General features: G+C 38.6%; 1 protein-coding gene across 1 annotated transcript in view; it reads left to right on the forward strand.

The window, feature by feature from the left end:
* The window catches only part of st18 (ST18 C2H2C-type zinc finger transcription factor), a 153511-nt gene that overhangs the window by 40329 nt on the left and 85943 nt on the right, over positions 1-27239 (forward strand). Inside the window, exons 4-6 of the mRNA XM_048596120.1 lie at positions 4666-4805; positions 6795-7601; positions 11437-11571. Of these exons, the coding sequence (XP_048452077.1) occupies positions 4666-4805; positions 6795-7601; positions 11437-11571 (1082 nt within the window). The remainder of the gene's footprint in view (positions 1-4665; positions 4806-6794; positions 7602-11436; positions 11572-27239) is intronic.

The raw sequence follows: 27239 nt of genomic DNA on the forward strand, positions 1-27239 counted from the left end.
CATCTGCGTTTAAATCCCCTTTAGGGACTAATTTTAACAATTAGTATTCTTGTTAATAACCCAACAATCTTACAGTGTTCAAACTATTTCTATTGGGTTCGCTTGGATGAACTTCATAGACAGATAAAGCTCTTAATTCAGGTAACTATAGGATTGATTATTTGACATTTCTCATTAGCATGTCCTGGCTCTCAAGTTCTTTAAGGCATAATCACATCCTTTTTCCTTTACTACATGTTCATAACTTGGGCCTTGTGCCTGACAGAAACAATAAATAACATAAAGGTGCATTCTGGCCTGAACCTACATGCTAAAGTAAAAATTAGCAGTACAGAAATAAAGTAAGTGAGAATAAACATCAGTTTGTAACAAGAGTTCTTACTAAGCAAACCATAAAGTAGTAGCAACAAAATGGATTTTTATTTATGGGACAACATAAGTATATCCCTTTAAAGTGAGATTAGAAACATTAACACCTAATTAAGTAAGTAAAAAGGTCAAACTTAGAAATGGTGATAAGCAGTTACTTTTTTGTTCTCCCTTTTCTGTTTTATTCTTTCATGAGATGTGACACCTTTAGCAAAGCTAGAATTTGTTGGTAAATTCCTATTTGAGTGGTTTACTTGGTCATTGCAGAGGACAGCTAAGTATCAACTTTACTGCTTGTTAGTCTGGTGTTAGATATAAGCCAAAACCGGTATAGATGGTAGATTTTCTTCCCTATAAAGATGTTAGTGAACTGGATAGGCTTTTAATAACAATTGAGAATAGCTTCATAGTTACCACTGAGATTAGCTTTCAATCCCAAATAGTATATATTTAACTTCTGCCACTTGCTGTGATGGTATTTGAATCCTTGTCCCCAAAGCATTGCCTGGTCCTCTGGTTCATTTGTCTAAAGACATTACCACTACACCAACATCTCCACTTTTCTTATTATAGCTGTGTAATGTAGCTATGATATTGGTTATAAAGTTGCTGGGAGGCTTCCACTACCTCATATAAATTGTCAACATTATATTTGAAAATAGAATAGTAGTTTTGCTGAGATGTTTGACAATGGAACTCAATGCCTGAAATGGTGGAGGAGGTAGAACCCCTCAAGTCAATTTAGAACTACTTAGATGAATACTTGAAATGGCATCACACACAAGGCTGTGTACCAAGTGCTGAAAAATAGAATTAGGATAGAAAAATGTTTGGCTGATGCAGACATGATGCAAGGCCTCTTTCCTTGCCATCAAAAACTGTATGATTCAATGAGATGTTGACTTCGTGCACTTACAGTATTTGTATCCGTAAAGTTTTTTTTCTTTTGGAGGAATTACACAGCAAAGGCAATTTTCATTTCTGTTTAATTCTGCTTTCTGTTGGCTGACCACATGTTCCAGTTTTCATGCAGGCCTATCTCTACGAGTCAGGCCTGTGGAGCAGTTTAAACCCCTAAATAGTCTGTGCTATTAAACACAGGATACAACATTCATATATTGCATTATGCAAAATGTCAGCTGCCATTCACAAAATAGAGACATTTAGGTTATCACAAAATGCTATACTTTGAAACTCAGTTGCAGAATATAGTACTGGGATGTTTTCAACTTCTTTGAATTAATTTCTGTAAATGAATGGTCATGAAATTGTTCCTTGATCATTGAACTAGTCTAGTGTATATTTCAAAGTTCGACTGTTTTTGTTATCAGTTATGTACTTGAAATAACTGCACAGAGGCCGGTATCCCGTCACCAAGTCGCCCTTTATTTATATGGGCAGTGTACATGAGCTATGACCAGCCAGCTCAAAACCATTCCCTCAGCTGATAAGACCTTCTGAATCTCTTGTTTATATCTGTTAATCAAGGCTCCCTGATTGGCCCAAGTTAACAACCCCAATCAAGGATCTCATTGTCAATGGATAGCCCTGGCTCCAATCACTACAGCACTACTGTTAGAGTTGTAGTTATGTAAAAACATGTTGGATTATAGGAACATAGAACAGGAGTTGGCTATTCAGCCTATTCCAATATTCAGTTAGATCATGAGTGATCTACGGTCTACCTCAATACACTTGCTTCTGGCCCATATCCTCTAATACCTTTGCTTAACAAAAATCTATCTCAGATTTAAAATTAACTACTTCCATTTGCGGAAGACAGTTCAAACATTAACCACTCTTTGTGTGTAGAAGTGCTTCCTAGTATCTTCCCTGAATAGCCTAGCCGTAATTTTTAAACTATGCCCCTTAGTTCTAGAATCTCAAACGAGTGGGAATAATTTATAGATATAATAATGAATAGTGTAGCACAGTAACTGGCTCTTTGACCCATCATCATGATGTACATGTAGTGCAGTTTTAAGTGTTATGCATTACCAGTATTTACAGCCGTATGGATTACATTGATTCACCTGAGGCAGGATCATGATGCCATTCTAAATTAATCCCATCTGCTTATCTTTATTTACCCAGTCTTTTCCAATTAATATCACAATTTGAGACAATTATTCCATTGATTTTATTGAGTATCTCTGGGATTATCACTACCTGCAAGGTCTTCCAAACTCCATACCATCGTAATTTAGAAATATATCAGTATTCATTCACCTTTGCTGAGTCAAAATCCAGGAACTCAGTTCCTAAGAGCAGTTCCTCATTTCCTTTAGGTTTACCTAAAGCAGATGGACAACAGCATCTTCTCAATGGTAACTAGGAATGGGCAACAAATTCCAGTCTTGTCAGTGGCATCCACGTCCCAGGAACAAAACAAAAAAGTCTCCCACTGTTTGGTGAAAGTGAGGGTAGAGAAGTTCATACACAGAGCAGATTTCTAGTGGCACAATGCAGAGAGATTTGACTACACTTGCAAATAGGAATACAAATGTTTAGCTTGCAGGTATACTTGGAATTTCAAATTAGCATGTAGGCAGGTATTGCAAGAGAATTGGAGAACAAGAATAAATAATTCTTGCTGCAAATGTACAGATGTTTGGTGAGACCACACCCAGAATACCATGCAGTTTTTAAGGAAAATACAGTACAGATAGTTCAGCGAGAGGTCACTTAACTGATCCCTGGGATGACAGGACTGTCCTATGATAAGAAGCCAAGTAAATTTCACCCATGTTATCTGAATTTCAGAAGAATGTGATGTGATTTTACTGAAGTATTCAAGAAAATGACAGGGCTTGACAGGGTGGATATTAAGGTACTGGATATCAAGCCAGTTGTTCTCCCTAAGGAATCTGGGACAAGGAGGCATAGTTTCATAAAATAGAATTATTTAGGATGGAAATTAAAATAAATTTCTTCACTCAATGCAATAAATATATTAAGGTTGGGAGAGACCATTTTTGGTCTTTCAAGGGATTAGGGGATATAAGAAGTAATTTGGAACTTGTGTTTAAATCCCACGATAAGCCATGACCATAACAAATGGCAGAGACGGCTTGATGGACTGAATGATCTACTTCTGCTGCAATTTCTTATGTTCTTACGCAGATTCGTATTGATTCAGGGACAGGCAGTGTGATGGCTTTTACCTATGTAGTCTGCGTGGCATTGGAAAATACGGTGAACCGTGCAGGTAGAATCCATTAGCACTGCCTGCCCCAGGTGAATCAATGTAATCCATAAAGCTGTAAATACTGGTAATGCATAACACTTAAAACTGCACTACATGTACAATTTTTCCTAAAGATGTCTGCAGCATGTGTCAAAATTCCCCATAGATTTCAACAACCGTTATGTAGTCAAATAATGAGAAAATGAAACAGCAAGAAATAAGATTTTTTTTGCATTGAATAACTTTGTTCATTGCGGGGAGAAAGTAATTTGTATAAAGGGAAAATCTTGACCTTGCACTAATCCAGTTCATTAACTTACAAAAAAGATTTTGCATATGGTTAGCATATTTCACATGTTCCTGTCTTTATAAGTCCTGAGTCAATTCTTGTAATATTTCTTTATTTTTCAGCTTTACTCCAAGTCAAAAGTCAAAATATTATTTGCCCTGTACATAAACTTAATAAAATTGTCATCAAACAATACTCTGCAGTATACTTCAGATTGCTTGAAATTGTCTGCAACAGTATTGTTTGATAGCACTGATTCACATGTAGCATATAAACTAGAAAGGGCAATTTATATGCCCTTATGAATTGGAAATGAATTCTAAAGAGGCAAATCTTAGAACTATGTTAACTTTTTTAAACACAGGATTAAATTTACCAAGGGAGATTTGGATTGGCTGAGAATTATGCCAAAGCATTTCAGCCTCAGAATCTGTAATTATGTCAATGTTTCTCTTGCAAAGTGAATAAATGCCAAACATGTAAATTTATCACAAATGCAACATGGTACTCATGAAAATCTATATTATTTAGCACTTACACACAATTACTAGCGATGAAGTACCATATGATCCAACAGAATTAAATAAGGTGTTTATTTACAATAGTTTCCCTTTGCGCCAACAATATGGATACTGCCAAACAGTTATCATTTAATATGCTTGTGTTGTCATTTAGCTTGCCTGCATAAAAAGGGAGAAATTCTCTCTTCTGAAAATCCTGCAAGGCACTGCAATATTATTCAAACATCATATTATTTGTACAACTTGTTATTTTTGCAAAAAGAAATGTATTTAATTGTTCATTTCCTTGCACTTTAAAGTTTACATAATTGTTCTGTGGCCAAAAAGAGAAAGATGCAAGAACAGAAATTTGGAGCATCGGTAAACAAGAGAAAATCCCTGCTGATGAAACCCCGTCACTATACTCCGAGCAAAGACTGTGAAGAAGAAAGCAAAGCGGGTAAAGTCTGTGATGAGATTCTAACACAGTTAGATGAAATGGAAAAGAACAAACACTTTTTAGGTATTGCAACAAAAATATCCCATATCATATTGCAGTCCAAGAGGTATTTTGGAAGTAAATTATTTAAATATATTGTAAATCTAAATAAGCTAATTACTGAATAATCCAACAATATTCTATTGAAGCAGGTCCCTTATCAACAGTGTTTTCAGTAGCATAATAAAACAAAACATTGTAATGTTTGCAATTCCAGTACTCTGTAGCTAATAGTGATGTATCAGAGCAGTGTAACATAGCAACAATAGTAATTGTTGCTTTCTAGTGCTTTTACTCAGTAAAATTCTTCTATTAGTAATATACAGATGTGGCCAATGTCATACACTTAAAAACAATTCTATGATTCATGCACAGTCAAATGCAGTTCTTTTTTTTCCATTGTATACGCAAGGTTACATTTGCATTGCGCAATATGTTCTAATTCCAAGTGAGAATTACAGCTACACTTCTCTTGTTACTATAATGTGAAAAAACATTTGTATTATCTTTCTGTGTGTGAAACAATAATGGTTATTTGCCACATTTAAATCTACACATCACAATATATAAAATATATTACTATATGCTATTTACCCATAAACCCTATTCATATTTTAGTAGCCTATGACTGAAAATAATACGTTATTGAAAAGGAGCTTACCTTCACTTTTGTTAACCATTATACTAGCTTAATATTAATTAGCTGTAATAATAGTAGCATAGTCCTCTACTTTTTTAGCACAGAAGGGAACAATTTGGCTCAACACATCTATTCCCATTTTCTGAAAATCAGGGCATATAATCAAAATTGGTTTCACTTTTCAATCTATGGTGTATTAACAATATTACATCTGTACACATTTTCTGTGTACAAAATCCTACTCCCTGTTATCATGTTGTTGTGTTCGCTATAATAGCATTTTTCAAGTTAAATTCCTATATGCTCAAGTCTAGTTATAGTGCTCTGTTACACCCTCCCACTAGCGAAAGTACTGAAATATCTCATTTTCACATCTTTCAGCTTTCTAGTGAGAAACTCCTTGGGCCAACCAACTGTACCTCCCAAATCACAAAAATTCTGTTATCATATTTTAAGTGATAACAAATAAAAGTATGACATGTACAAAAGGTATGAGGACTGAGTTACACCTGCAAATTTTGCTCCAGGTGTCCCTGGCCTACTATCTCCACTTCACCTGAACATGTAAATCAGTTTTCACTTTCCATTTACAAAGTCATAGGAAATCAAAATGGCTTTCTAAAGTTCTCCTTTTCAATTACTTATCCATTTATGATGTAAAAAATTATATTAATTCTGTGTCCACTGGCAACAATACTGTGTGTATATAAATTCTCTTAATTACAGCCTTTGTTCATTTGCTAATGATCAAATTTTTGATATTCAGCTACTAACTGGCTAACCAGCAGAAAAGGTTTAGGTTCATTTCCCTTACTAAATTCCTCTCATTATTTTGAACACATCTATCAGATATCCCCTTAAGCTTCTTGTGATAAATTTCCAGTCATTTGAAAATAGATAAATATATTGTCCTTTGTAGGAACTGAGCCAAACAGATCAAGTTTACAGTCCCCACTTATAATTAATTGGTTGATCACATCCACAATAATAGGTGGACTACTGCAATTAGTCTCCGATTCCTGAACACAAAACTGTTGAAAAATCAGCCCTGATCTTTATTCTTGATTATTGTCCATGCATGTACATGATGGGTGATGACTATGAGCTCTACATGGAAACATAACATAATGATACTGCCAAGGCTAACGCTTGGAGGATAGCCACTGCTGCAAAGTAACATCAGGCTGGAGAGTCAGTTCCCATCAAGTATCGCGAATTCAGAAGATTAATAAGAAAAACATGTAGAAAAATGTTAGAAAAAAGTTGATTTTATTGAACGAAAACTCTCTAACAATATTCTTGTTTCCTAGAAAACAGAATTCTGCAATCAGCACATGAAAATCTTCATATGGACCTTCCAGAAAAAGATACCAACAATAACAGTGATGATTTTAACAGCTATCAGGAGCTGGTAGCTAAATCACTTCAGGATCTGGGAAAAATAGCAGAAGATGCCGCAATACAGAGATCCATTGAAAACAATTTAAATGACAGTGGGGTACAATCATTGGAGGGGGAAAGTGATGCAGATGAAAGTCATGCATCTGTAGTTTTCACTAAAGATAATTCACCTGTATGTGAGAAAGAAGTGATATTACATTATTCTTGTGGAGTAAAGAATCAAATGCTTTCTGAAGATTTTTACGAGAACAGTGAGCAACCCCAAGATTTAAGAAAACCATCTAACATAAAACCCTTTGCAGCCCAAGATTATAACCTAGGCTGCAAATCAACGGACAGTTTAGAAGCAAGAGGGAAGGAAATTGAGATGATAAAAGTCACCTCACAGGAGATTGCCTATCAGAACAGTGTTAACAATATTGGAGAAGCACAAGATTCAAAGCCGGACATTCCTGTCAATAAAATGGGGTCTCCAAAGTCTGATGATGACTGCATATCTCAGATATCTTCAACCACAGAAGGTACAGAAGATTTTGACACAGGAAAGGGCAACCTAAGTCTTCTGGAACAAGCTATTGCTCTGCAGGCAGAGCAGGGATATATCATAAAGGGAACAGACAAGGGAAACGAAAGGATCTTACTAGGCAAACTAACTGCAGAGAGGCAACATTGCAAAATCATTGACACGGGCATCAGAAAGAATTACTCTAGCAGAGGTAAACTGCATTTGTTTTATGTTTTCAGAACCGGTTTTCAATTTACTCTTTTAAATTCATTTCCTTTTAGGCTGCTTCGTATTCATGTTATCTTTTTCAACTGGCATGACCATGACTTCTATTTCTTGTGGCCAAAGTCATTACTGGTGAATGGTAGAATGTAGAATTGGTCTTGCAATATTTTTATTCCCTCAAAGATGGAATTCTTCTCTACTATGTTGTCTTCTATTTAGTGGCAGGCAGTTAATTAACCTTAGTCAAGACAAGTGAGTTTAAGTATCATTCATGACTATGATTCAAATTTACAAGTTGGCATTCAATACCCAATTAATAAACTGCCATATTAAGGCCGGAATGTGGATTTCTGTGGTTTTTCCCTCAATTGTTCATCATTATTTCAGCAGATGAGCTATGGCATGTAGGGAAATGATATAATCTTCAATACAGTCTCCCCAGATTTCCACAGCTCTTCTTCCTGAATTAGGGCATACAATAGAGAAAACGCTGCAGAAATTTATCCCCTGATTTTTCTGTGCATATTTTATTGCTTATTGTCAACAATTATTACTACCTCAGTTGTAGGATTATTGAAAGCTGTGCATAAAATTTATTCTTGCTAACAGTTGTTACGACATCAATTCAGGAGCATTCAGGCATTTCTTCTACTCATTGCAAGGAAATGAACACAGCTGAACAACGCATTATATCAGAACATTCAGTCTAATTTGTTTATTTTGGCATATACACTTCATGCATGTCTCCACCTTTCTTAATCAGGCCCTTTTTTTCTCTCATATATCTTCTTCATTTTTCAAGCATTCTCTTAAATTTATTTTAAGCCATCTCTGTACTATTCAACTGAAAATTCCAATGGAATCACGATGCAATCAGTATTCTTGTCTATTTTCATGAATCTGTGTTAGTACTCCAATATTTGTATTTCAAGAAGGCATAAGTAAAAGTTAAATTAAAAGACAGAAATAAAGTAAAAAGAAGATGGCTAGAGATTCTCTGGAGATTTGCTCGATTTTCCACCATAACTTGTGCACAACGTAAGTGTGAGCTCTGGACAAATTTCATAGATTTCATAAAATCCCATAAAATCTGCTGCAGAATGTGCAATGAATTTGTCTTCTTAACTGAAAAGATTGATGAGGGAATATTCTATCAAATTGACAAATAATTAATTTTATTAAATAGAAGCTTTTATAATAAAGCAAAGACATTTGTGACCTTTCTCTAATTGCCCTTGAACTGAGTAGCTTGCCCATGTCAGAGGGCAGTTAAGGACCAATGGTATTCAATCATAAAATTGTTATAGCATAGGAGGAGGCCATTCAGCCCCTAATGTCTATATCAGCTCTTCAAATGAGCATTTTGCTTAATCCTATTCTCCCCATAACTCTGAACATTGCTCCTGTTAAGTAGCTATCTGATTACTCTTTGATTGCCTCAAATGAACCTGTCTATGCCATACTCTCAGGCAGTACATTCCACTCACTGCATGTTTTACCTCGTATTATTTTTGTTTCTTTGCCAATTACTCACAGCTGCATTGTCTCATTCTTGGTCTTTTCACAAATGGGAGGGGTTTCTCCTGTCTAAACTGTCCAGACTCCTCAATTTTGAATATCTCTTTCCGGATCTCCTGTTAGCCTTCTCTTTCCTGTTGGTCTGGACTAACCTGTAGGTTAGGCATGAATGGTAGATTTCCTTTGTAAGGCATTAATGAACCAGACTGATTTTTACAATGACAGTTGGCCTGGTCACCATTACTGAGACTAGTTTTGCATTCCAGATTTCTTAACTTAACCAGCAACAATAAAGGATTTTGACTCAATATCACCAGGGGATTAGCCTGGGCCTGTGGATTACAACACCACCTCCCCCTGATAATTATATTGAGACCATTCATCACTACAAGATGAGGCACAGGCTTCTTTACACTTCTGCAGATGGAGGTTTGAAACCCAAGCATACACTTAATGGTGATGTCCCAGCGACTGTCGCTGAACAAAGAGACCTTAGAATGTACGTTCATATTTGTTTGAAACTGAACTTGCAGGCAGATGGGATAGTGAAGAATGCATTTGGTGCTTGCCTTTATTTGTCAGTGCATATAGGAGTTGGGAGGTCATGTTGTGGCTGTACAGGACATTGGTTCGGCCACTTTTGAAGTATTATGTGCAATTCTGGTCTCCCTCCTATAGGAAGGATGTTGTGAAACTAGAAAGTGTTCAGAAAAAGATGTACAAGGATGTTGCCAGGGTTCAGGGATTTGAGCTATAGGGAGAGGCTGAGTAGGCTGGGCTATTTTCCCTGGAGCATCGGAGGCTGAGGAGCATCAGATAGCTATTTGAGGAACCTTATACAGTTTATAAAATCACAAGGGGCATGGATAGGGTAAATAGGCAAGGTCTTTTCTCCAGGGTGGGGGAAGTCCAAAACTAGAGGCCATGGGTTTAAGGTGAGAGTGGAAAGACATAAAAGGGACCTAAGGGACAACTTTTTCATGCAAAGGGTAGTGCGTGTATAGAATGAGCTGCCAAAGGAAGTGGTAGAGGCTGGTGCGATTACAACAGTTAAATGGCATCTGAATGGACATGTGAATAAGAAGGGTTTAGAGGGATATAGGCCAAATGCTAGTAACTGGGGATAGATTTATATAGGATATCTAGTTGGCATGGATGAGTTGGAACGAAGGGTCTGTTTCCATGTTAAATATCTGTATGACTCTGTGACTCTAATTTGCACAATTCACTTTTGTGTTTGGGTCACTTATTAAGGAGTGATAGAGAACTGTACACTACCATTTTCTTTTGTCCTTGCAAATTATTTCTTGAAAATTAGTGTTCCTTCTGTTTCTTTCACTGATACTTATAAATACTTGTCAGTTTATCTTTTTATGGCTCTGTGTTAATGCCACTCTAGAAGTTGCACAAGAGCACCTGCAGTGATTGATTCATCATACAGTCACACAGCAGAAAAGAGCCCCTTCAGCCCATCAAATCTGTGCCAAACTATCAACCTTAATCTTCTGTCCCTCCATTTGTGAAATGACTTCTGTCCGTTTTTGATTCCCGAAATACCACACATTGAAATTTACACTGTATAAAAGGAATATTCTCTACAAAGACAATCAGAACCTTGTCATGCTATCATAAAGTAAATTCAAATTTCAGTAACTCGCAGCATTGTATTGTTATGGAGCTCAACCATAACGCTCTGTTGCACTACATCAATAGACTTAGGTACAGCAATACCAACCGGTAAGTGGTTCTCTATAAAATGCTTCTGACTAGTTCTTTGAAGTAATTTTCAGTTATTTAAAATCTGACTTTTCACAGTGATGGACGAGAAATTCATTAAGAATAAACCTTGTATTTAACTCATTTGCAACTGTAATAATTAAATTTCATCTGTTTACTACTCAAATATATAAAGGAATGTTTTTTCTTGCAAGAAAACAAAATTGTTATGTTCCAAGGAAGGTCAATTTGTGCTAGTTCACAAATAATTTATGTTTGTCTATATAAATGATGAGTGGAAACTTGAACCATAAAGTTAATTCAGAAATCTGGCACAATTTCAAGGGCAGTTTGCATCCAGATTGCTGATCTCAAGCAAAACATAAACTCTGTCAAATATTGCTTAATTAAAGAATAATTATTAACAAGTCATTTTATCCTAATACCTGTGTGGTTTTGACTGCTTAATATTCCCAATCTTCAAAGAAACATTTAAATACTCAGAATTACTAATATAAGAAGGGGTTGGCTGGGTGGATGTACTTCTGTTAGTTATGACCCTGTTAATGCTGTGCTGATTTTTACAGATTCTATTAGATCTGACAAAAAAGAGTCAAAGTGTCCAACTCCAGGCTGTGATGGCAGTGGTCACATTACTGGGCTGTATCCTCATCACCGGAGTTTTTCAGGCTGTCCTCACAAAATGAGAGTTCCACCGGATAGTGAGTAGTCAGCAATACTGTGTACTTTTCCAACCTTAAACCAAATGTTACGCCCACATGTGGTATATCATTCAAAAAGATTTTTGTAATCTGTGAAGATGCGATAATACAAGTATCCAAAATTTCTGTAATTACCATTAAAAAGTGTATGTACAATATTTAAATTAAAGGAGTGAAGGAGTCTTAATCTGAGAACTAACTACACTTCAGTTGAACATATGTGGTTTAAACAGACCAAATGTTCTGCTTGGCAAACTCAGTCTATTGATTTGGTTGTAACACATAGCTCCACCCTGTTGTATAATAATTCTACTGTCAACTCATGGTTAAAAAGAGGACGGAAGCTGAGTCTTGAAATCTGCAACTCACACGTTGGCTTAGAACTCAATGACAGCTCATTTTATTGACTTAGTTGATAATGCTGGTTATTGAAAAACAGTGAATTGATTAGATTGAAGCTGCCTTGATTGTTTATTTGTGTTCATAATACAAAACAGACAATGGAATCTATATGAAATAGTAAGGATATTATCAAGTATTAGAACAAACTATAATGGCAGCACCAATGTTCAGGAGTCTGTTTCGCTGGGCTGACAAAGATACTGGAAATGCTTGTAAGGAATGCAATGCCTCATTTAAGATAGTGTACCCTCTTTAACCTTCAGCCCTCATCTTATCACAATCTCTCCCAGCTTCTTTGGTTCTCAGTACCAAAAGAAGTACTGAAGAAATAGTGAACAAGAACTGCTGAATGAAACGAAGACTAACAACTGAAAGAAAATTAACAAAGTAAATAGATGTTACATTTAAAGAAAACCTTTCTTATTACAATTGTAGAATATCACAATGAAAAAGAACAATTCAGCTGTTTTGTGTCTGTGCCAGTTCAAAGGAACAGATATGCAATTAGTCCAACAACCTTGCCTTTTTCCCATACCACTGTAATTTCATCATTATAGAAAAGTGCGAAAGGTGGTGTTCAAATTTTAAAATCAGAGCTGTGATGTTGAAGTTTGATCAACCGATTCAAACCACCTGGACAGATTTTACATTCCCTTGCACAGTGTGGGTAATGGCTAGAAAGTTGGGAAAATATGGCCAAAATAAAAATCTGAATCTTGACATTGAGAAAATTTTCCAATTTTGTCCTTACTGTTTAAATGGTGAGTTGTGAATGTCATTAATGAGCAATGACTGACTTATTTTCATGCATTTGCATCTCACCATTAGCACAACTTGTCTTATTTCTAAGCAGGTCCCAATTTTCATCTCCTTCCCTAAAAAACTAGATGTCACCAATTTCCAACATGAAAATCAGAGTAGTGAATGGTAGCATCAGCTCACTCCTTGCTTCTCTGGTCCCTAATCCAACTCTGTCTTCCCTACTACTTTCATGCATGTTCCAGGGACACCTTCCTCTTCCATCCTTCACCCATAAAAACTGCCATCACTAGACTATCATCACCATTATCTTGAGGTCAAAGCATCACAACATCAGCATGGCTTCCAAACCAACTCACACTCCACTTCACGCCCTAAGGTCTTCACTTTGGAACTTAGCGGCATTTATGACTTGTGTGCTTCTGCCAGGTCACTTTGGATATATGCTCATTGCATCCATCTAAGGACAAAGTAATCTTTAGGCCTTTGACTTTCTTAGCACTCACTCGCCTTGCACTTACTTTGTTTCCTAGCAGCTATTGTTGTACAGCCCAAAGAGTTTGGAAGGCTTGCATTGCTTTCCAGTGCACACTTGTCAGGGTTGGGAGAGCTGAACAATCAAGTGGCTAGACATATCATACTACATTAATGTCACACCTACGCCATTTGTGAACAACTTAGTGCTTCTACCAAATAGCTACATCTGGAAGTCCAAAGGCACCAGTAAGCCTGAGTGGGATCAAGGTGTATTATGATCAGTCAGATAATATTGCCACACTTCTCATTGGGCTTGTCTGAGGGCTGACCATGGTCAGCCAGGCATTTGTGCTATCAGATTCAGAATGTGTCCTTTCAGTCTGTATATTGGATATTCGTCAGTCCTGCAGGTCAAATGCAGCCAGTCCAAGGTTTACGGGTGCATGAGTTAGGGTACCGTGGAGGCATTAGTCTGAGAAGTGTGAGCGCTGGGTTTTAGAAATTATGATCAGAAATTTTTTGAAAGGACAATCCATAGAGAAAGTGGGAATTTCAAATTTGGGGATGTTATTCATTGGGCTGGATCACTGAGGGAATGGTAACACAAAAGGGAGAATTCAGGATAGAACAATAGCATTCTATAGAGTATAAGAGGGAGCAGGGAGCTCTGGAATGGGTATTTCCTGAAGGCCATCAAGGTTTATGTTTATGCATTTATGTTTATGGCAGTGTCTTATTTCAAAGAGCATCTGTGTACCCCTGTGACAGCTTCCAATCCTCAACCCATAAATGCATCTGGGATGTCATTGATGCCATCTTCTCTAAATCATACTTGTTCACATTCCTTTCACCATGATGAGAAGAATCAAGCAGTTAGGCAGTGGGATTCTTCCCCATCACCGACTTCCTCCAGGTGCAGGGTAGTATAGACCACACCCATTTTGGTTTGAGAGTGTCCAACCGTATACGTGTAGAGTTCATCAACAGAAAACAGCTTCCACTCCATCAATGTTCAACCTGTGACCATTGATGCTACATTCTGGATGTGTGTGCACCAGACATCCTAGGGGCTACCTTGACTCTTTTTTATGAAAGAACTCATAGGTTCCTGACTCCTTCTAAAGTCCTTAGGCCATACAGGAACAGCTGCTGGGAGATAAAGGCCATCAGCTCCAAAACATAGCTGGCAACATGTGTAAAAAGCCTCAGGCTGATGTAGAACAAAGATACAAAGCTGCTGCCATTTCCATTGGGATCATAATGGAACAGAGAATATGCCTCTATGAGATGAAGTTTTAATGCTTTGGAAAGTCCAACAGAACCCTGCAATGTAGCCCAAAAAGAGAATGTGATAGAGCAGTGCACTGGCAAGTGCAGGAAGCCAGAGAACCTAAATGAAATTCATTTCCATGATGAAAGAGCTATGTTTGAACTTCCTCCAATTGCTTAACTTTCTATCAGTTATAAAGCAAATAGACCCAGGTTAGTGCAAAATAACACATGAACCTAATTATTTTTGCAGCCGTTGAATCTTTCTGTTTTGGAATAATGCTTTCTTATCTATTTGATTAAATACTTTATATCTTAAGTGATCCCACTTTTTACAGGTCCCAATCACCATTAAGGAAATAGCAACAGTCAGTGAGACAGCACATTAATATCGGATGCAGCTACAGTTAGATTGCTTTTAAGGCTTCAATCAGACTATGACAGTTAAGTGTTGTTTAGCGAGATCTCTCATGATAGACATGAGAGGAGTCCTGAGACATCTCCTTTGTTAGCCTTCAACATTTTGGAGTTTGCACAGACTGTAAAATTACCCTGAAATGCTTGAGCATCCTGTAGGACAGTGTTTAACCTGAGTGAGATGGCATTTAATGCAACTTCTCTCAGTAGACAATCGTGCTATGAGGGAGAGTGGAGATGTGAATTGCCTACTGTATACCTGTGAGCATTGACTGGGAGCTTGAAAAGCTGACAAGTAGACTGAACCTTTGCCTCACAAAATAGATGGAATCATAACTGATTCTGTACTCCCACTCACAAGGTGGGTGGAAGTGTGGAAGATGTGTGCAGGCCAAGCTCTAAAGCATTCTTTGCATGCTCATTTTAGCCTCAGTGTGGTCCACGTTGAAGTGCAATGCCTAAAACGTAGTTAACAATGTCAAATATGTGACATATGATAACATTGCTGGACGCTTCAGCCTTTGATTTAGTTTACCAACGGCTTCTAACTAGCCTGCCTGCTGTTCTATATATTTTGATGAAATTATTAATTACCAAGACCACGAGATTATCTTCTGTCTGGTCTCAGGAGGCCTCTGAGTATCAAAAAAGTCACTGGACCTGAAACGTTAACTATGCTTTTTCTCCACAGATGCTGCTAGACCTGTTGAGTTTCTCCAGCAATTTCTGGTTTTGTTTTTGACTTCTAGCATCTGCAGTTCTTTGTATTTTTTTGTTTAGTGAATTTGTGGAATTTTTTTTCTCACAGAGGACCAAAGAAGCTGTGTGGTTAAGTATATTCAAGGCTGAAGTAGATAGATTTTTAATCAATAAGGGAATCAAATGTTATGGAGAAAAAGCAGGCAAGTGAAGTTGAGATTTATCAGATCAGCCATAATCTCATTGAATGGCAGAGCCAGACTCAATGGGCTAAGTTACTTGCTTCTGCTCCTGCATCTTATTGTCACATTATGTATGTGGTAGGTCAATGGTAATCCCCAGGATATTGACAGTGGGATTCAGTGATGAAATGTCAAATGGTGATGGTTAGACTCTCTTTGTTGGACATGGTGATTGCCTGGTTCTTGAGTGGTGCGAATGTTACTTGACACTTCTCAGCCCAAAACTGGACATTGTCCAGATCTTGCTGCATTTGCACATGGACTGCTTCAGTATCTGAAGAGTCATGAATGCTGCTAAATATTTAGCAATCATCAGAAAACATCCCCACTTTTGATCTTATGATGGAGGGGAAATCATTGATGAAGCAACTGAAGATACTTGGACTTAGGACACTCCCCTGAGGAACTCCTACAGCAATGGCTTAGAGCTCAGATGGCTGATATCCAACAACTACAACCATCTTCCTTTGTGCCAGGTCTGGCTCAAACGAATGAAGAGTTTCCCATGATTTCCATTGATTCCAGTTTAGCTAGTTGATGCCACACTTGGCTTTGATATCAAAATCAGCCCCTCTCACATCACCTCTAGAATTCAACTTTTTTTTTTCTATATTTAAATGAAGACTGTAATGAGGTCAGGAGCTGAGAGAGCAGAGCAGTGTTAGTGACCAGGTTATTGCTAAGCAAATGCTTGTTAATGTTGAAACTGTTGGCAACACCTTTGATCACTTTAATGATGATTGAGAGTAAATTGATGGTGCTGTAATTTGTCAAGTTAGAGTTGTCCTGCTTTTTGTATAAAGGACATATCTGGACCATTTTCTACATTGTTGGGTAGATGCCAGTGTTGTAGCTGTACTGGAAGAGCTTGGCTAGGTCTGTGGCAAGATCTAGAACATACGTCTTCAGGACTATTTGCTAAACTTTATAAAAGTGTGAATGAAATTCATCCAAACCAGTGGTTCTGTCCTGTTTATTTACATATGCCCATTTTTTATTTTAAACACAATTATCTCAATACTCAGCTCAATATCCAATGTTCGTGTTCACCTGTGGTTTCACCTTGGTAAATACCAAAGTGAAAATTAATTTTTAAGTAAACACTTCCTACTGCCATAGTCCCTATTATAGATAAAGTCATCCTATCAAGATAGATGTTTAGATCAATAATTGAAAAAACCTAGTCATGAACAAGTTACTGGCTCCATCCCCGCCTCTTTGACCTGTTTGTTTCCTCTCCACCTATCCTCTCCTCTATCCATCTTCTATCCGCCTCCCACTCTCTCCCTATTTATTTCAGAACCCCCTTCCCCTCCCCCTTTTCTGATGAAGGGTCTAGGCCCGAAACGTCAGCCTTTCTGCTCCTATGATGCTGCTTGGCCTGCTGTGTTCATCCAGCCCCTGCACCTTGTTGTCTCGGATTCTCCAGCATCTGCAGTTCCTACTATCTCTTATTTTAGATCTAGTTGTGCAACACTAAAACATTAATATCCGTTTAGAAAAGGAGCATGACCTGTTAAAATTTTATATTGAGTTTGTCAGTGATTTCATCAAGACTGAAACTACTGTCTTTATATCTCAATGAGGCAAATTATCTAAGTAGGAGGTGATGAAGGTTGACTGGAAAACTAAAAAATATGATAATATGGCATTGGCAAACATTGAAAGAATTAATTCAAAACTCCAATGACTGTTGTACCCCTAAAACGTAAAAGCCCTATGGGAATATATCCACTGGTCAATGACAGTGGCATCAGAGTTGTATACTAAATAAAAACCAGAAGAACTGCAGATGCTGTAAATCAGGAATAAAAACAGAAGGTGCTAGAAAAGCTCAGTAGGTCTGGCAGCATCTGTGAAGACCATTAGAGTAGTGTTGGCTTAAAGGAAGGAATTTATAACGTTGTTTTAAATAGTCTTAAGCCTGAGGATTCAGGGAATTTTAGAATTCAGCCAAAAATAATGAATAAAAAAATGATACAGATAAACTAGAACATGAGGCGAAAAATCAAGAGACCCAAAAATAAACAATAAAAAATTGTTAAAATTACTCAATCTTTTAAAAAAAATTTTAATTAATCATTTACAACATTCCCAGATCATAAAATTAACAGCAGTTTAATCAAACGTTATTCATCATATTGCTGTTAAAAACCCACTTTTCCTTGATTAGATAACTTGTAACATTTTAACGAATTTCTAATGGCAACATGAAAGGAGTCAGGTTGAAGCTCTCACTAATTTAAGTGATTGGTGGTCCTTGAGGTGGGGAGGGAAACAATAGTCATAGGCTGTGTCAGGGCCCTGAGTGACAGACGGCAAATTCAGGCTCTAATCTGTGCATGTTCCCCACCCCCTGAAATTGCAGTCCAATTCAGAGACATAATGACTAGATTCTAACTTGTCCCCTTGTCTCTACAAAGTTTGTCCTCTGTGTTTGTGTGAGCAGAGTCAACACGGATTTATGAAATAGAAATTGTACTTGCCAAATCTGTATTTTTTATGGAGTTGGGTGAATAAGACGAACAGTGAGTGCCCAGACACCACTTTCCTCTCTGCAACTCAGGAGCATCACTCTACCACTGCTGATCATCTCCACTCACACTTAAAGATATTAGAGATGATGTAAAACATTGCATCATTCTTTAAAATGCTTCTCAGGAAGGTCTCCTGAAGGTTGTTCGGGAGAGAAGGAAAGCTCTTTTCCTTAGGAATGACAACAGGAGACAATCCTACTTGATGAAGTTAATCTGGTCAGAGGTGGCTACGGAGGTCTTGTCCATGGTGGATAAAGAGAACCTCAGTTCCCATGATACATATATACAGGCCTGTGAAAGATCTGGTATAAATGCATGTGGAATGTCCTCATCTCCAACACCATCACCATCACCATCAATGCCTCCACAGTTGATGAGTCTTCAGGGTTCTTCTCAGAGTTCAATGAACCATAGGACATGATTGAAATGTTGGTGCCAGTTACTTATTATGCTTACTCACCTTTAGTCTGAAGAGAGTGCTTCCTTTCAGTGCTAAGGCTCAGTTAATGCAATAACATATTTTTCCATTTCTGTTTTGATTCCCCCAGTTGGGTATGTTTTCATTGTGTAAACATGTGTAAATATATCTCAGGCCATTCACAATCATACTCAGAATTCTTTGCAAAACCTTTTGTGACTAAATTTAGGAGAAAGATGCTGGTTGGACATTCAATTTGTCATCTTCTACCATTCTCCTCTTCACTATACTTTTTCTCCATCACTGTAGATGACCTGTCCTTGCCTCTGGTGCCCCTCTGTCCTTCTTCAAATACCTCTTGTGACCATCAGCCCTTTCACTACTTCTCTGGAAGTTCCTGCTCTTTCCTGAATCCATCTGAATTTGTACCTGAACCATTGCCCCTTTTTCATTTTGCCTGCTGTTTCTCTCTCCCCAGTGTATCTAACTACCCCATTATGTCCCTCATCTCAAACATGCAAGTCATGCATGATCCTATTCCCCACAACTGTGATTCTCCCCTCTCCATCCCAGTTTCTTGCCTCCAGTCCCCAGAGATTAAAAACACTAAAATAAAGTAGCAATACTTTGAAGTGAGCACACTGAACCCATTGGAGCACCGTTCTGAGGTATACAAAACAAGCTAGACCAATATGCATCATTCACAAGTTTCACTGGTTTTCCAGGGTCCCCATTCCTTTCAGTGCCCTCAATAACAAATCCGTAAAGTTCCAGTTCCTACGATTACTTTCTGCCGAACCCACCTTTACCTAAACTTTTCCAGTTGAGTTGATCTGGCTATTGAGTTGAATCTGATATGCCAACCCTGATTAGATTTGATGGTGTCAACCAATGAGGCTGCCTGACTCAAATAGACTTGTTGACTCTATCAGGCTTTAGCCCTTACACGGCAAGTGTTTGCATAAAGGAACAACTTGGTTATGAAGGACTCAAATTACTGAAGAACCTGGAGGAAGTAGTCTATCCTACCAGATACATGCTTGTATATACAGTTTAATTTTGTGAACACGAATGTTTCCCATTCTTGCTTAACAAGAACCCATGAATGTAAAATAAAAGCATGCAAAAGCAGATTTTTTTCAAATGGTGAGAGATTGAGAAATGTTTGTATTCAGAGGACCCAGGTGTCCTTGCACAGAAATCATAGAAAGTAAACAGGCAGAGACAGCAAGCAATTAGGAGGGCAAATGTTATCTGCTCCTTTATTACAAAGAAAAAGGAACACATTCCTAGTAACTAAAGGACCATCATCTTAATATCAATAGTGGGCAACTTTTTAGAAATAATAATTAAGTATATATCCAACAGGTGGTTGAAGATGTTTGAGTTATTTAGGAAGAATCAGAATGAATCTGTAAATGATTGATCTGAATGAATGTTTTAAGCAAGTAACAGAGAATGGGAATGAAAGAGAAGCAATGTACAGTGTCTGTATGGATTTTAACATTTGACAGAGTACCATGTAAAAGCCTGGTTAACAAACTGAGGCTTATAAAATAGGAAGATCAACTTGGATAAAAAAAAAATTGCCTGAAGAATAGCAGTTTTTCAGACTGGAGATTGGTAGACAGTGGTGTTCTCCAAGTCAGTGCTCAGACTACTCTTTTTTGATGTACTTATGGTTTATCTCTGATATCACTCTCTTGTGTTTGACCCCTGATCCTGGGCTTTGATTTATCCTGTCAAAAAACCTTACAAGGTATGAGCCAAAAAAATCACCCAAAAGCATCCCTTTTCCTCCATACTGAATTCCCACACTGCCTCCAAATTCCCTGAACAATACACTCACTTGGGCTGTGTCTCACTCCATATATGATCTCTCCTTCCTGACCGTGTGAAGTTTACAGAGAAATTCAGACTGTGAGGGGATAGATCACTTACATAGAACGTGGAACATAGAACAATACAGTACAGGAATGGGCCCTTTAGCCTACGATGTTGTGCCCTACTTGACACCAAATTAAACTAATATCTTCTGCCTGCCCTTGATCCATATCCCTCCATTCCTTGCATATTCATGTGCTTATCTAAAAGTGCCTTAAATGCCTCTATCGTACTGCCTCCACCAACCCCTGGCAGTGTATTCCAGACTCTTATCACTCTCTGTGTAAAAATCTTGCCCCTCATTTCTCCTTTGAACTTTCCCCCCTCACCGTAAATACATGCCCCCTAGGATTAGACATTTCAGTTCTGGGGAAAGGATTCTGTCTGTCAACCCTATCACTGCATTTCAGAATTTTATGGACTTCTACCAAGTCTCCCCTCAGCCTCTGCCACTCCAGAGAAAACAACCTGAGTTTTTCTAGCCTCCCTTATATCTTATACCCTGTACTCCAGGCAGCATCCTGGTAAGCCTCTTCTGCACCTTTTCCAAAGTCTCCACATCCCTCCTGTAATGAGGTGATATAATTGAATGCAATACTCTAAGTGTGATCTAACCAAGGTCTTATAAAGCTACAACGTGACATCTGGCTCTTGTAATCAATTCCCTGACCAATAAAGGCAAGCATGCCATATGACTACTTTACTACCCTATCTACTTATGTGGCTACTTTCAGGGAGCTATGGACTTGAACCCCAAGATACCTTTGTACATCAGTGCTGTTCAGGGTCCTGCCATTAACTGTATACTTTTCCTTAATATTTGATCTCCCAACATGCAGTGCCTCACACTTACCCAGATTAAACTCCATCTGTCATTTCTCCACCCATGTCTGCAATTGATCTATATCCTGCTGTATCCCATGACAACCTTCTACACTCAAAGTTTTTGAGAAGATTTGTAACTCTGGTTGTGGAGCGTTGGTGTTCTGTCCCGCTTGTTATTTATATGCCTCGGTTTGCTGGGGTGGTTGACATCACTTCTGGTGATGCACTTTCGGAGGCGCACTGACGATGTTACCTAGCAGGGTGACAAAATATTTGCAATCAAACACACCGACTCAGCGAGCAAGTCTACACCTCATCCACAACCTGAGCTACAGATCTTCTCAAAAATCTGAACACCTACAGGCACAACACCCTCAAAGTGGCCCGCCGACAGGAGACAAATGCCATCTGTTTGAGCGTGACCCGTGAACAATCCAGAAGTGATGCCAATCACTCCAGCAAACTGAGGCATATAAGTAACAAGTGGGACAGAACATCAATCTTCATCAGAGGCACACTGACGATGTTACCTAGCAGGGTGACAAAACATTTTCAATCAAACACACTGGCTTGATGAGCAAGTCGACAACCTCAACCTTCTATACTACACACAACTCCACCAACTTTTGTATCATCTACAGACTTACTAACCTATCCATATACATTTTCATCCAAGTCATTAATATATATCACAAACAGCAGAGGTCTGAGTATGAATCCCTGTGGAAACCACTAGTCACGGACCTCCAGCTTGAAAAACACTCTTCCACCACTACCGTCTGTCTTCGTTGAGCAAACTAATTCTGAATCCATGCAGCCAAGTCGTGCATCCAATGCATCTTAATCTTCTGGATGAGCCTACCTTGAGGGACCTTGTTGAAAGCCTTACTAAAATCCATGTAGACAGCATCTACTGCTCTACTTCATCGATCACCTTTGTCACCTCTTTGAGAAATTCAATCATATTATTAAGACACGGCCTGCCCTGCACGAAGCCACGCTGACTGTCCTTAATTAGGGCATGCTTTTCCAAATGTGCGTAAATACTATCCCGAAGAATTCTCTGCAATAGCTGCACAACCACCAGTGTGGGACTCACCCGTTCATAGTTTCCTGGATTGTCTCTATTTCCCTTCTTGAACAGAGGAACAACATTAGCTACTCACCAGTTCTCCGGGACCTCTCCAGTGGCTAGTGAGGATGCAAAGATCTTGGTCAAGGCCCCAGCAGTCTCCTCTCTTGCATCTCTTAATAACCTGGAGGATACCATTGGGCCCTAGGGACTTTATCTACCTTAATGCTCTTAAAGATACCCAATACCACTTCTTTCTTGATCTCAAAATGCCCTAGAATATTTGCATGCTCCACACAAGTCTCACTATTCTCCTGGGTGAATACTAACTCAAAGTACTCATTCCGGATCTCAACCACATCTGCTGCCTCCAAGCACAAGTTTCCACCTATATCTTTGTGTAGTCCTACCTTCTCCTTAGTTATCTCCTTGTTTGCAATGTATGTATAGAATGCCTTGGGATTCTCTTTAATCCTGCTTGCCAAGGTCATTTCGTGGCCCTTTCATGCTCACCTAATTCCCTGCTTGAGTTCTTTCCTGCTTTCTTTATACTCCTCATGGGCCCTGTTTGATTTTAGCTTCCTAAACATTATGTATGCTTTTTTCTGTCTTCTGACTAAATTCACAACCTCCCTCATTATCCAAGGGTCCCTTACGTTGCCATCCTTGTCCTTCCGCCTTGCCAGAACATGCTGGTCCTAACCTCTCACCAGCAGGTCTTTAAACAATTCTTTGATAACAGTTCCTCCCAATTAACATTCCCTAGCTAGTGCATAATACTAATTAATTTGCCAATTTAGTACCTTGCCGTTTTTTATAGCTCACATTTTATACCAAAACAATGTGTAGAAAGAGGAAAAGTTTCTGCTGAGGAAATGTGTGCAGCTAGGGACTAAATTAGAAAGCAGAACCAAAAAGATCATAATCTTTGAATTTCTTCCTGAACCACAAGCAAATCGGCATGTGGTCAACAAGATTAGAGAGGTAAATGTGTGGCTCAGAGATTGGTGTGGGAGAAACTGATTCGAATTCATGGGACATTGGCATTAGTATTGGCTACAGAGGGAGCTGGGACAGGCTCCACCTGAATCATGCTGGGACCAGAGCCTTGTGAATCACATAACTAGGGCTGTGGATAGGACTTTAAACTAAATAGTGGGATTTGATGTTGGCGATGGGGGATGGTGGTGTTCAGTTGCATGAATAGTCATGGAAAATGTTAAAGGGGTGAGGGGTGCTCAGCAGAGATTAAAGCTTCCAGGATGAGTAATAAGACAGAGATTATCGAAAGGCAAGAAATCTAACTTCAGGCACCTCAGATAAGAAGACAACTATGAGAAGGGGGCAATCAACACAGGACTGAAGGTGTTGTACTTAAATGAATGCAGTATATGAAACACGGTAAATAAGCTATTAGCGCAGATTGAAATTGTCAGGTACGATGTTGTAGGTATTGCAGAAACATGACTGCAAGTGGATCATGCTGGGAGCTAAATATCAAAGGATGCATGTCCTATTAAAAGGACAAATAGTTGAGCAGAGGGGCAAGAGTTGTCTAATTAGTAAGACGTGAATTAAATCAATAGCAAGAGGTGATATCAAGTTGGATGATGTAGAATCTGTGCAAGGAAATGAGAAAAGACCCTGATGGGAGTTGTGTACAGGTCTCCTACCAACGGTCAGGATCTTGGAAGGAAGATAAATTAGGAGGTAAGAAAGGCATTAGTACGATAATTATGGGGAACTTCAATATGTAGGTGGCCTGGGAAAATCAGGTTGGTAATTGATCTCAAGAAAAGGAATTCATGGAATCTACTAGATTTTTTTTGACACAGCTTGTGGTAGAGCCCACTCGGAATAGGCAATTCTGGATTTTGTGATGCGTAATGATGTAGACTTGATTAGGGAATTGAAGGTAAGGAACCCTGAGCGACCAGTGACCATAATATGATAAAATATACCTTGTGGTTTGAGAGAGAGAAGATCGAATCAGATGTAACAGTATTACAATTGAGTAAAGGTAACTGCAAAGACATGAGGGAGGAGCTTGCCAGAGTTGGAAGGGGAGCTTAGCAGGAAAGATGGTGGAGCAGTAATGGCAGGTGTTTCTGGGGGTAATTCAGGAGGCACATCAGAAATTCATCCCAACGGAGAAGAGTCATACTCCGAGGCGGTAAGGCAACCATGGTTGACAAGGGAAGTCAGGGACAGCAGAAAAGCAAAAGAAAAAGCATAAAATTTGATGAAGATTAGTGGGAAACCAAAGGATTGGGAAGCCTTTAGAAACCAGCAGAGGATAACTAAATAAAAAATGGTGGTGGGGGGTGTCAGAGTGATGAAATATGAGACTAAGCAAGTTAGCAATATAAAAGAATATTACAAGAGCTTTTTAGACAGCTAAAGGGGCAAGAGTGGACTTTGGGCTGCTGAAAAATGATGCTGGAGAAGTAATAATGGGGAAGGAAAGAAATGGAGAGGACTGAGTCAGTACTTTCCATCAGTTTTCAGTGGAAGACACCAGCAACATGTCAGGACTTCAAAAGAGTCGGGGCAGAGGAGAAAGGGAAGCCGAAAGGTCTGAAGGATAAATTACCTGGACCCAGTGGGCTACACCCTAGAGTTCTGAAGGAGATAGCTCAGGAGATTATTAAGGTATTTGTGATGATCTTTCAGAAATCATTGGAGTCAGTGAGGGTTCCAGAGAACTGGAAAATATCTAATGTAGCACCCCTGTTTAAGAAAGGAGGGAAGTAGAAGAGAGAAAACTATAGTCTGGTTAGCCTGACCTCAGTCACTGGTAAGATTTTAGTATCCATTATTAAGGATGAGATTTCTGAGTAGTTGGAAGTTCAGAGTAAAATAGGACTGTATTAACATGGCTTTGTCAAGGAATGGTCATACCTGACAAATATGTTAGAATTCTTTGAGAAGGTAACAAGCAAGTTAGACACAGGAGAGCCAGTGGGTGTGATCTATTTAGATTTACAGAAGGCCTTTGACAAGGTGTGACATAGGAGGCTCCTAAATAACATCAGATCTCATGGTGTTTGGGGCAAGGTACTGGCATGGATAAAGGATTGGCTAACTGGCAGAAGGCAGACAGTAGGGATAAAAACGTCTTTTTCATGATGGCAGCCAAAGACTAATGGTGTTCTGCAGGGATCAGCATTGGGACCTCAACTATTCACATTATACATTTACAGTCTGGACAAAGGAACTTAGCATTGTTGCTAAGTTTTCAGAAGATGCAAAGATAGGGAATGGATAAGTAGTGTTGAGGGAGTAGAGAGGCTACATAAGGACTTGGATATGCTAGATGAGTGGGCAAAGAAGTGGCAGATGGAATACAGTGTGAAAAATTGTGAGGTTATGCATGTTGGTAGGAAGAATAGAAGCGTAGACTATTTTCTAAATGGGGAAAAGCTTTAGAAATCTGAAGCACAAGAGGATTTGAGAGTTCTAGTTCAGAATTCTTTTAAGGTTGACATGCAGTTTCATTTGGTGGTTAGAAAGAAAAATGCAATATTGGCATTCATTTCAAGAGGGCTAGAATACAAGATCAGAAATGTACTGCTGAGGCTGTATAAGGCTTTGGTCAAACTGCATTTGGAATATTTTGAGCAGTTTTGAGTCCTGTGCAGGGGTTAAAGGGGGTCAAGAGGAATTTTACAAGAATAATTCCAAGAATGAAAAACTTGTCATATGAGGAGGGGTTGAGGACTTTGGGTCTGTACTCAGTGGTGTTTAGAAGGATGAAGGGGGATCTGATTGGAACTTGCAAAATACTGTGAGGCCTGGATAGAGTGAATGTGGAGGAGATGTTTCCACAAATTGGAGAGTCTAGGACCAGACAGCATAGCTTTAGAGTGAAAGGACAACTGTTCAGGACTGAAATGAAGAATTTCTTCACTGGTTAATCTGTGGAACGCATTGGTGCAGAGGGCTGTCCAAGTAATATCAACCATGATCGACTGCTATAGCAGAATCAGTGGCTGAATGGCCTAATTCTGCTCCTGTATCTTCTGGTCTTATAGTTATGCTGATCTTGTATGAATTTCTAGTTAGAGTACTGTATTCGGTTCTAGTTATGTTGCTTTAGAAAGGGTGTGGGAGCCTTTCTGTATTTGGAAAGGCAATTTACAAGAATGGTTCCAGAGTTGACAGAGTTCAGCTATACAGTTAGGGTTAAGATTAATTTGAAGAAGTTTGGAGCAAACAAGATTGAGGGGAGTTTTGGTAGAGATGCACAGGATTGTAACAGATTTAGGTAAGGTAGTTAAAGAAAAGATTTCTCATGAATCGATGGTATAAGGACAAGGGGACACAGATTTGTCAAGAAACACAGGGGGAATGTGAGGAGAAACTTTTTTTTACACGGTGAATAGCAATGGCTTGGAACTTGCTGCCTATAACGATGGTGGAAATGAAAAAGAATTAATTATTTCAAGATATAATTGAATGGGTATTTGTGTGAACTAAATTTACAGGGCTTTGGGACTAGAACCAGGAAATGGGTTGACAGAATGGTTGTACAGAGAGCTGACATAGACTCAATAAGCAGGATATAATTCTATATGATAACAATGACATGAGTCTATAAAAGTTAAAAAGTATCTCTGGAATGACATTGGACCTTGGTGAAACCAAACGTGAAATACATATGTATA

This window comes from Rhincodon typus, chromosome 4, assembly GCF_021869965.1.
Source record: "Rhincodon typus isolate 14 chromosome 4, sRhiTyp1.1, whole genome shotgun sequence".
Lineage (NCBI taxonomy): Eukaryota > Metazoa > Chordata > Chondrichthyes > Orectolobiformes > Rhincodontidae > Rhincodon > Rhincodon typus.